The sequence below is a fragment of the Gadus macrocephalus genome, chromosome 2 (assembly GCF_031168955.1).
Source record: "Gadus macrocephalus chromosome 2, ASM3116895v1".
In the NCBI taxonomy this organism is placed as follows: Eukaryota; Metazoa; Chordata; class Actinopteri; order Gadiformes; family Gadidae; genus Gadus; species Gadus macrocephalus.
In genome coordinates, this window is record NC_082383.1 from 1,286,966 (window position 1) to 1,298,053 (window position 11,088).

General features: G+C 48.9%; 1 protein-coding gene across 1 annotated transcript in view; it reads left to right on the forward strand.

Moving 5' to 3' along the window:
• The first annotated feature begins 78 nt into the window (after window positions 1-78).
• Window positions 79-11,088, forward strand: part of LOC132470407 (coronin-7-like) — a 25,594-nt gene continuing 14,584 nt past the window's right edge. Inside the window, exons 1-7 of the mRNA XM_060069025.1 lie at window positions 79-348; window positions 2,138-2,234; window positions 2,449-2,529; window positions 2,961-3,031; window positions 4,390-4,576; window positions 5,780-5,856; window positions 10,242-10,292. Coding sequence (XP_059925008.1) covers window positions 289-348; window positions 2,138-2,234; window positions 2,449-2,529; window positions 2,961-3,031; window positions 4,390-4,576; window positions 5,780-5,856; window positions 10,242-10,292 — 624 coding nt within the window. The 5' untranslated portion in view covers window positions 79-288. The remainder of the gene's footprint in view (window positions 349-2,137; window positions 2,235-2,448; window positions 2,530-2,960; window positions 3,032-4,389; window positions 4,577-5,779; window positions 5,857-10,241; window positions 10,293-11,088) is intronic.

Consider the following 11,088-nt stretch of genomic DNA (forward strand, 5'->3'; position numbering starts at 1 on the left):
AATAATAATAATCAACAGAAAAACTTGCAATAATATCTGAAGTAATGTTTATATATGAAAGCAGTCACGTTTTGAAGTACGGGGTCGCACTCGGACAGGGTGGATTTAATTTACCATTAAAAACCAGAAACTCCGCCGACCCGGCCCACTCAGGTACCCAAAACGAGCGTGCCCTGCAGTGTGCATCCAGACGGGGAGCTGTCATCTGGAGATTCAACCCGCACTGTAGCCTCTGACCACCTCGACACACACCCGGAAGGCGTGAGGGAAAAACTACAAAACGGCAGAATGAATCGTTTCAAGACATCAAAATTCAAAAATACCACCCCGAAAATTGCCAAGAAAGATGTGAGTAGAACATAAAGCTGGGCTAAGTGCAAACGAGGTTAGCAAACGTTAGCATTCTTTATTAGCAGTGGGGAATGAGGTCTCCTCTGGACAAAGTCTGGAGAGAACTTCCTGCATGCATCCGAAAAGCCACAGAGCAACTTATTCAAAACGTAGACAATGATTTTCCCTCAAATACGTTTAGCCTCCCTGTACAACTTCGATCCACAAGTCTGCATACAACAACTAGTTCGCTGCTCTGCATATTAGGTTATTAAGACGGCCATCATCATCACCACCATCATCATCATACGGCAAAGTAAAGATGCCTGAAGGAATGTGACGCTCGGTCAACGTTGTTAAGTCTCACGAATAATGGCGAGATATTAATTCATGGTTTGACACATACAAAGCACACACCCCGATAACACCCCGGATACATCACAGGGTACATGACATGCTGAGTGAATATCCATTCAGTGATGATGAGGCCAGCTTGTCTGGTTTATACGTGCAGCTTCTGCTCATATCCAATTTGTATGTGTATGTAGTCTTTACCGACTCGATGTGACATTTGTCATGTCGCAAAATGCGTGACAGTTGGCGTTTCCTATTGGTGTGGAGACGGACGAACGCATCGATCTGTTTGACTGGCTGTCATCTTGGTTTAGAAATAAAGGTTATAAATCCGATTTCCGTTTCTCTCCCTCTCAGAGGCAGAGCCCCTACAGGGATCGTCTTAGCCATACTATCGGTTCAAGTGTGTCAGTCTTTCACTGCTAAACGGGAACATGTCTGTGCAAAGAAAACTAGCCGTTTAATTTGACTCCACTTGAATGCAGTGGGCTGTCTCCTGCAGAGTAATATATTGTATTGAATGTTTGTTGTGTGTGTGTATCTGTGTGTTTGTTGACGTGCATGTGTTCAAGCATGTCTTTCTCTGTTCTTTGAGCAACAGTGGTAGTAGTTGGACTGCGTTCTAAGGTCTTGGCGTACTCTTCCCGTGTTCTTCCCGTCACCTTATGCAAGAGAGATTTTTAAGAGTTTTCTGCTGTGCGTTGCAAGCAACTCCTGTCACTTCCTCAATATGTGCTGATTCATTGTGCGTGTGTGTGTGTCAGATTGTAGGAGATTGCATGTATAGGCCTCTGTGTGTGCTTGGAGTTCGGATTGCACATGTCTGACATTTATGAATGTGTATGTTTTCAGGTTGTCACACTCTTTAAAAAGGAAAGCAACTGGTGCATAATGTTCTTGCACTGGCTAGATAACTGGAAAAACACTTGTATCCGCCCTATTAGAACTGACTCAGAACCACTATGCAGAGTTCAGTGAAATGTGTCTATGTGTGTTGTTCTGTTTTCCTGTGAGAACATGTCAAGCACATGCTTTAGATTCCTTCCATTTGTAGAGATATATCATGTTTAACCTTCGTGAGCAAGCAACCACATACTATTGATATTATTTCTTATCTTGCCCAATGCTTCCAGAATGATACATCGCTATGTAAACAACCTGATAAACTATTTTATCTAGTGAATCTTAAATTCCTTTAAAAAACATACCAACAACAATACTCAGCCCAATAGCGTACATTCGTCATCTTGGTAATTCAGTCCATGGTGTTTGAGGTTTTTATCCAAACCATTTGACGGAAGATCTGTCATTCAAGGTGTAAAAACAACGGAATTGAAATAGCTTGAGTAGGGAACCTACCTGAAGTTCAGGTTCCAACATTTCTTTTTGTATTATAATAACCTTGTATCTTTCCTGCAATTGTGTGTCTGCGGGTCTGCTTTTGTGTGTCTAGGGCTGGATCTGCAACATCCGTGCCGGTAACGTCCAGTCCCTGGGAAACCACATCAAGGCCAGCTCCGAGCTCGTTGCCTTCAACATCGACCAGGCTGGTGAGGCACGGTCAAACCTGGTGGTAGATCATGGTTCCTGGGACCAGTTCATCAAGCAGTAATGTGTGTGTGTGTGTGTGTGTGTGTGTGTGTGTGTGTGTGTGTGTGTGTGTGTGTGTGTGTGTGTGTGTGTGTGTGTGTGTGTGTGTGTGTGTGTGTGTGTGTGTGTGTGTGTGTGTGTGTGTGTGTGTGTGTCATTCCCTTCCGTCTCCAGGTGGCGGAATGCTGGGAGTGACCTCCGTGAGTCCAGCAGCAGATGGAACATGGACCATCTCTCAGCTCCCGTGCCATGGAGGTAATCGCTACAACCTAACAACCAATCAAGGCAATAGCCAGTCATACCGGTCCGAGTCACTGTGTCTTATCAACAAAATGTGCAGTGTACCATGGTGATCTACATAGCCAGGCCTTATTAATAATAATATTGTTAGGTATAGTAGTGGAAGGTATACAACCGGAGGTTCATGAAGGTGCAATTATTTAGAAGGGGTTATGTACAAAAAGTAACCAGAGGTCAAAGGTCATCCGGAGTGCGAACAGAGAGTGTGTTCAGCAGCCACATGACCTGGGGTAGGAGCAGTAAGTGGGTCGGTTGGTACCGGATGCTCCGGTCTGGAACCAGCGAGTCTACTACACAGAGAAATGTCTTGTTCTAAAATTAAAGAAAGGAAGGCACCTGGGAGGCCTGTGGCTCGGAGATTTACTGATACCCCACTTCCCTTTCAGATCTGGTGACCGACCTGGACTTCTCTCCCTTTGACGATGCTCTCCTGGCGACCTGCTCTGCCGATGAAACGGTACGGCCTCGAAGTCCTCGCACTTTCAACTGGTCCTAACGAAATGAAGAAGTCCTTGTGTCTCCCTGTGGGCCGAAAGAGTCCTAAAAACATTATTGCATCAGAACCCTGTTGTATTTCTCAGTAGTAACATAGTCGATTGTTCTAAGCATACATTTTATTTGGTGCCAATTCCTTTTCCACCAAGTCATCACAAACAACAGCCAAGCATCTAAACTACCGTAATTTTCGGACTATAAGCCATGCCTATTTTCCCATTTTTTCGATTCTGCGGCTTATATAACAGTGCGGCTAATCTATGGATTTTTACAGCTAACGGCCACTAGGGGACCTCCTAAATCTATGGACTTTACAGGTTACAGTCCACCAACTTTAACTCTATGGGCTCTACGACCGGTCCGCGCCCCCCCCCCCCCCCCCCCCCCCACCTTTAAGCGGCGGGCTCCAGTGCGGCTGATATATGTACACATCATTCAATTCAGCTGCTGCGGCTTATACTCCGGTGCGCCTTATAGTGCGGAAAATACGGTGGTTGTAATATACATTGTTAATATTATGGCAGGGCATACGGTCACAGTTGACATAATCAAGTCTGAGTTAGTTATTAGACTCCTCCCAGTCCGTCTGGATCAGCACATTATCCTGCGCCTCAGCTGTGGTTCCTGGTGCAAATCCACTGAGTGTGTCTAATATTCTCCCACTCAGCAGCGCGGCTCTCGTTCAGAGAGAGGTGTAAACACCCGCTCGCCAGACGCACCGACATCTGCCCCAAAGTGATGTCATCACTCCAGTTATCGTTTGCCAACACCATTTGTTTTCCCTTTTGTCCGCACATTTATGCCACTGCTTAGCAAAGGGCAAGTTTACACACCTGCAGAAACTCCCTCAGCTCACAGAAATCCCACCCTGTAGTGAGTATCTCCCCCGACTTTGTCTGGGAGTAATTTTTTCTGTGGGTTGTTGTCGTTTTTTTTTTGCATGTGAACACATATGTGGATACTAGGAATGGAATTAACTCTAAAACGAGGAATATGCATAATATCGTTCCATAGTTCTAGATAGTGCAAAGTCGTGTGCATCATTAAAAGTGTGAATATACCTTATTCAACGTTTTATAAATTCACAAAAGTATCATCTTTCTGACTATAAAATTAGCACAAATCGTAAAACACAGAATCCTGAAAAAACAACACGTTAAAAACGGAATGTGGGAAAAAATATAAATAAAATTGGAAATAATTAAAAAAAAATCTGATTTCTGCAGATACTGTATGATGCTGCATATGTAGAGCCCTGTATGTAAAGAGTGCCTGCTCTGAACAGACCCGTCTCTGTCCTCTGGGTCTGCGGGGTTCCAGGTCAAGCTGTGGCGCCTCTGTAGCCCAGAGAAGGACCAGCCCGGGGGGCCAGAGCTCACCCTGAGCCCTGGGCTGGGCCGACTGGAGCTGGTCCTCTTCCACCCGACGTCCTCCGGCCTGCTGGCCGTCGGGGCCGCCCAGACCGCCCTGCTCTGGGACACCAGCCGCCAGGACGCCCCGCTCGCAGGTACCTCTACCCCCCCCCCCCCCACCCACGCAGCACACGTACATACTCTCACACACACCTACAGTACACAAACTCACTCCCACCCAGACACACTCACTCACACACACCCGCACACACTTTCACTCGCTCACTCTTTCACTCGCAGGCACATACACACACACACTGATACACACCCACACACACCCTTACACTGACACCTACACACAGACACTCACTCACTCACACACTCACTCTCGTACCCTACACTCTCACTCACACTACACACACATTGCACAATACACAGAAACCAACGTTCTGCCTCTCTGTCCGTTACATCCAACACTCGGTTCTTGTCATTGTCAGTTTGTCGTTGCTCATGATTGTTTGTCCTGTCCTGGGATTCATGTATTTGTTTCAAATTGAGTGTTGGAAGGGTGATGGGGGGGATGGTTGCGTTCGGTCTTGCCAGCCTCAGTCGTGGATTGGTGGTCACTGACACTGCCCTACGTTTTACAGCCCAGTGGCTCTGTCTAAGTGCTGGAACTCCAGAGGTAACGTTTTGGTTTCCCTGTCCGCTTGGACTGGAATGGATTCCAGGATATAGCCATCACCCCTTGACTTCATTCCCCCACTGACACAGCACCATCACAATACACCCCACCATCACTACCCTGCTATGACAGCTAGGCTGGCTGACACTGCTGCTGCTGATCAATGGCCCCCCCCCCCCTCTGTCCAACACAGGCCATGCCCCCCCCCCCCCCTTACCTTCATCCGACCCACTGCTGTCTGCTGTCCCTCTTCCCTGCTGCTTTTGTGTGTCTGTCTGTGATACTTATACTTAAAAGAATCCCATAATCATAAGTGGGATACGCGGTATTAAGTGGGACATTGACCAATTAGTGAATTGATGCTGTGCTGCAGACGGTCACCGCTTTTCTTTTCTTTACAGTGTCTCATCGTTATTGGCGCCATCACATCTCAGGCTTTTTATTCATTAGCTCTCATGTCCTCTATTAAAACCATAGCTGGCTGTAATGTAATGCAATGTCTCATCCATCATTTTTGCAAATTGTAATTACTGGTGTGTGTGTGTGTGTGTGTGTGTGTGTGTGTGTGTGTGTGTGTGTGTGTGTGTGTGTGTGTGTGTGTGTGTGTGTGTGTGTGTGTGTGTGTGTGTGTGTGTGTGTGTGTGTGTGTGTGTGTGTGTGTGTGTTCTCACAGTGCTGGAGAAGCACGATGACAAGTTGCAGAGTCTAAGTTGGAAGCAAGATGGCTCTCTGCTTGCATCTTCCTGCCTGGTGAGTAGCGCACACAGCAGAACACGCAGTTTACTAACCTGTAACATGGAAACCTTTGTTTCGTACCCTAATCAAGCCTTTAATGCTGACCCGTCTCCAGAGCTATCATAAAAACAACAGAATTAATATTCGACGGTTGTAGTTGGTATGTTCGGCCACTAGATGTCGCTCATAGCCACGGTTGTAGTTGTGCACCTTCCGACCCAGAGATGAGGCTCAGAGTGAGTGTCACTCATAAACCCCAGTGAGAATCCCATTGGGCAGTTGAAACAGCTCCACGTCAACACTTCACGTGGCAAGAGCCGTTTGTGATTGCGACATTGCACTCTTTAGTCAAGGTTATTTGTTAGAGAGAAGTGCGGCAGCCAGCCTGTCTGTCTGCACAGTGATACATTACCTGAAGGCATGGGGGATGTCTCAATCCTGGACCGGCTAACCCGGTTGTGATCCTGAAAGTGGAGTGGGTGGAAGAGCCCATGTCCATAAAACTAAAGGAGAGCGTATGAAACAGCATGGCACGGCCACCTAGAAAACAACAAGCAAAGCGCGCGGTGTGTCCTTCAAGTGTGATTCAGCTTTAATGTTTGCTGGGATTTGATTCCTTGATAAAACCGCGTGAGGGCTACCTGTGTTTATTTTACCGTATTTATGGTGTCGACTCGTTTGGAGACAGAAGGCCAGAAGACGTTTCAACGATAACATGGACACAGTCGGACGCTCTACGTGCGATTGACACAAAGTGTTTTGGGGTGGATGGCCTGTCATTTTGGGGTGCACCCACCTCCTTCGGATGTCAGTCTGTTTTCAACCCCCTGCCCTGTTTTTATATTCACTGACAAGAGACAAATGACCCCCACCTATTACGTCTTTATGTCCCTTGTGCGCAACGTCAACCGTGACAAGATAATTGGCCGTCACACGCACACGCACACGCAAACGCACATGCACCCACAGGTCTTGACGCAGCCTGCAAGAATAAGGGGCCGAGTAGTGAATGAGGGCCGAAACATGAGCCGGGATCAGAGCCAGGGGCCCCAGAGGTTCTCTCTGTTGTCATTTACCCCCCCCCCCCCCCCCCACACTCAAACCCTTCCCCCAAAAAGAGCCCCTTCAATCGCCGCAGTCCAGCTTATTAAAGCAAACAGGGCCGGTACCATGTGGGACCCCCCTCCCCACTGCCAGCCCCCCCCCCCCCGGGGTAAACATCGGGGCGCACATGAGGGTGAGGGGAGGTAGGCGAGGGGGGGAGGTGATGAAGATGAGGGGGATGAAGGTTTTGTTAGAGGGGATGGAGGGTGAGGAGATGAAGGCTGAGGGTGTGGAAGGGTGAGGAGACAAAGGGGGAGGGTGAGGCGATGAAGGGTGAGGGTGAGGAAGAGGGAGGAGATGAAGGTTAAGGGGAGGAAGAGAGGGTGAGGCAGACCACCGCCCGAACACGTGACACTTGTGGGCTGAGAGAGAGAGAGAGAGAGAGAGAGAGGGGGGGGGAGGGAGAGGGAGAGAGAGAGAGAGAGAGAGAGAGAGAGAGAGAGAGAGAGAGAGAGAGAGAGAGAGAGAGAGAGAGAGAGAGAGAGAGAGAGAGAGAGAGAGAGAGAGAGAGAGAGAGAGAGAGAGAGAGAGAGAGAGAGAGAGAGAGAGAGATGGCAGGGAGCGACGGCGATGAGAGCAACAGGGAGGAGAGGCTGTCTGACATGAGGGATGTACAGAGGGGAGGGGGGAGGGACAGAGGGAGGGAGAATGGGAGGCACCAGTGGTTAGAGATGAGGTGTCTCTGGATTTATAGTATTGTAGGAGACGGCTGAATGTAATGCCTGGATGAGCTCGTATTTCCGTGGCGTGCGGCCGAATGTGAGCGTGTACAGAGGACCTGGGACAGGTCGGCCGTACAGTCCCACGTCAGGGTCAGTCACAACTGGCTGACAGACATGACTGTTACCCTGGGAGACGGAGTAAAGTGGTTTGGCAGCGTGGCCTGTTTGGTGATTAAGAAGAGCGCCTTGGATTGCCGATTCCCACAGTGTGTGTGTGTGTGTTTGTCCATGTGTGTGTGTTTTAGCATCACACTTCAACAAAATCTCATTATCAGCTGGGTGAGAATAGGTTGATTAGATTGAACAGCTGCTTTTTCGAACACACACACACACACACACACACACACACACACGTACACAGGGATACTGCTGTGATTTTATGAGTGGTTGTGTTGGTTGGTTATCTGTCTTGAAGGCAGTGTGTTTGCACTTCTAAATGTGTGTTGTCATAGTTACGCACGGAGCTCCGGAGTGGGTGTTTGCAAAGCCAGTTCGCATCCTCTTTCACACGCACGCACGTCAACACTGGATCAGACGGGCTGCAGCTGTGTGTGTGTGTGTGTGTGTGTGTGTGTGTGTGTGTGTGTGTGTGTGTGTGTGTGTGTGTGTGTGTGTGTGTGTGTGTGTGTGTGTGTGTGTGTGTGTGTGTGTGTGTGTGTGTGTGTGTGTGTGTGTGTGCTTGTCCATGATCTCATGCACATATACACATTTTGGATACAATATAACTTTCTCCAAATTTAGATTGATCTCTATTTTCATAGCACAATAGAGATTACAGTTTAGCTAACCAGAATGACATTGGGGATTTTCTCTAGATTTAGAATTTAAAGTTCAGTGTGTGTGTGTGTGTGTGAGTGTGTGTGTGCTTGTGTGCGCATGAGATGGAGGTTCTGCCCTGGCTCTTCTCATTGCGTGTCCTTGGCTTATGCTCCGGTCACAGAGGCCTTAGCCGGGGCCAATGTAGTGCTGGGTGGGCCAGGAGCCACACACACACACACACACACACACACACACACACACACACACACACACACACACACACACACACACACACACACACACACACACAGGAGTGAGAGGGACATAATAGGAGCTTCTCTCCCTCACTCCACCTTGTTTGCCGTTGGAGCCAATTCACGGTGAATTACAAACCTTCTCCGGAGGAGTGGGTCAGGCAGGGGATGCTTGAAGGGTGTGTGTGTGTGTCTGTGTGTGTGTGTGTGTGTGTGTCTGTGTGCGTCTACGTCCACGTCCTGATTGGAGCTGACATAAATATGGTTGGTAAGTGCCCGTGTGTTTGGTCTGGCCCCCTTATGATTATTACCTGCTATCAACCAGGGGGATCATGGACGTCCGTGATCGCGGTCACACAGACGTATTGAGTGACAGCGTAGCAGACACGCATGTCCCGGACACAGCCTGTTCCCATTAGCTCCCATTTCCCTTCAATCCTACAGGATCCCCCCCCTTGATTGGCCGATGTGATTGATGCCGTATGGCAGAGACGGGGGTGTGTGTGTGTGTGTGTGTGTGTGTGTGTGTGTGTGTGTGTGTGTGTGTGTGTGTGTGTGTGTGTGTGTGTGTGTGTGTGTGTGTGTGTGTGTGTGTGTGTGTGTGTGTGTGTGTGTGTGTGTGTGTGTGTGTGTGTGTTGGGTGGGGGGGGGGGGCATGAAGAGTTCATCAAGTGATCAACGATGGATGAATTAGTTTGTGTTGAAACGGCTTCAAATAGCGCACAGATGGCCGCGGACACACGGGTCATTCTCTGCACATGTGTGCCCGCACTTAAAGCTTCCTGCTCACCAGACAGAACGTATTAAAAGTGAGCCGACCTTGTTATCCATCATCAAGTATCACCAGGGATTGAACGTCCTTATTGTCATTAGTTTCAATAGCTGGGCGGATTGATCCAGGGGAAGCTAACACTCAATAGGATCAATAGTGATTAACGTTAGTTTTTTTTAGCGGAGTTGCTCAGCATGCTGTATAGATCCTTCTAGATGTATTCCCGCCACTTCTGTACGTCCGCGAATCCCCCGTCCTCGTCTCTCTGGGCTCGTTCCATGCTGAAGTCTCACGTGCCCGTTCCGCTCTCGTGCACATCATCCCCTTCATGGCTCTTCACAGATGTTCCCTGTGGAACACACTGGCCTTCAGACTCCCACACACACACACACACACACACACACACACACACGCGGGTTCTGTGTGCGCAGCATATCTGTGTGAAAAATAAATAAAAAAGAGGCTACTCCCGAGCCACGCCCACTTTGATGAGATGTGGTGGGCGGGAACGATGGGTGTGTGTGAGACTGTGTGTGTGAGAGAGTATCTGTGTGTGTGTGTGACAGAGTCTGTGTGTTTAGTGTGGTCGGTGATAGTGGTGGGGTGGTTGTATCTGATCTTACTTTGATGAGCGACATTGGACCGTGATCAGACTACTCATAAAGTCCTCCCCTTTCCTTGATCTCCATCTCTTGCAAAGGAGATTAAAATCGTTATTATGATTTTTTTTTTTTCCTTCTTCAAACTTCTAATAATGTATTTTTTTCTCTCTCTATCTCTCCCTCTCAGGACAAAATGCTCAGAGTGTTTGATCCCAGGGCCCAGCTGACACCTGTTCAGGTAAACACCATGCTCTCTCTGTCATCACCATCGCATCTGAACAACCGGTTCGAGCCACAAACAGCCCGACCTCAGATTCCTGACGTCCCTCACGTTTAGTGGAAGAGGGGGGGGGGAGTGTGGGACACACACACACACACGCACACACACACACACGCACGCACGCACGCACGCACACGCACGCGCACACCATATCAATGCGGTTTTCCCGCGACTGGCGGTACACATGTTGACATGTGCCCAGAGGCGAAAACAAAACCTGGAATGAGGAACTGGATCGGGGGGGAGGGAACGGCGGGGGTGGGGGCGTTCGCTTACGTGGGTGGTGTGAGGTGGTGTACTTGGATAGGGAGCTACGGGGGGGGGGGGGGGGGGGGGGGGGGTCTCTCCCAGCGTGGGACCCCCTCAGGTAGAGGGCTCACCGCTGGGGAGGAGGCCGGTGAACATGGCGCGCGCTACCCAAACACCGTGTGGGAGCAGGGCAACACCTAGAGGGGGGCGCCACGTTGGATGAATAGAGAGCGGTGTCAATGCTTCAGCTCTGTGTGTGTGTGTGTGTGTGTGTGTGTGTGTGCCGGTCTCAAACAGTAATGAAAGACTTACTGTTCCAGAGGTATGTGTGGTATTAAATGACAACTGAGAGGCCAGTGTAAAAAAGAAAAAAAAAAAAAATACAACTAACAAATATTGGATTTTCTCCTTCACTTCCAAATGGAGGCATGGATTGTGTGTGTGTCCTGGCATGTTTGCTTAGGCAACAAAAGAGCGACGGGTGGTTCCGCTGTGAGGTGTTTGA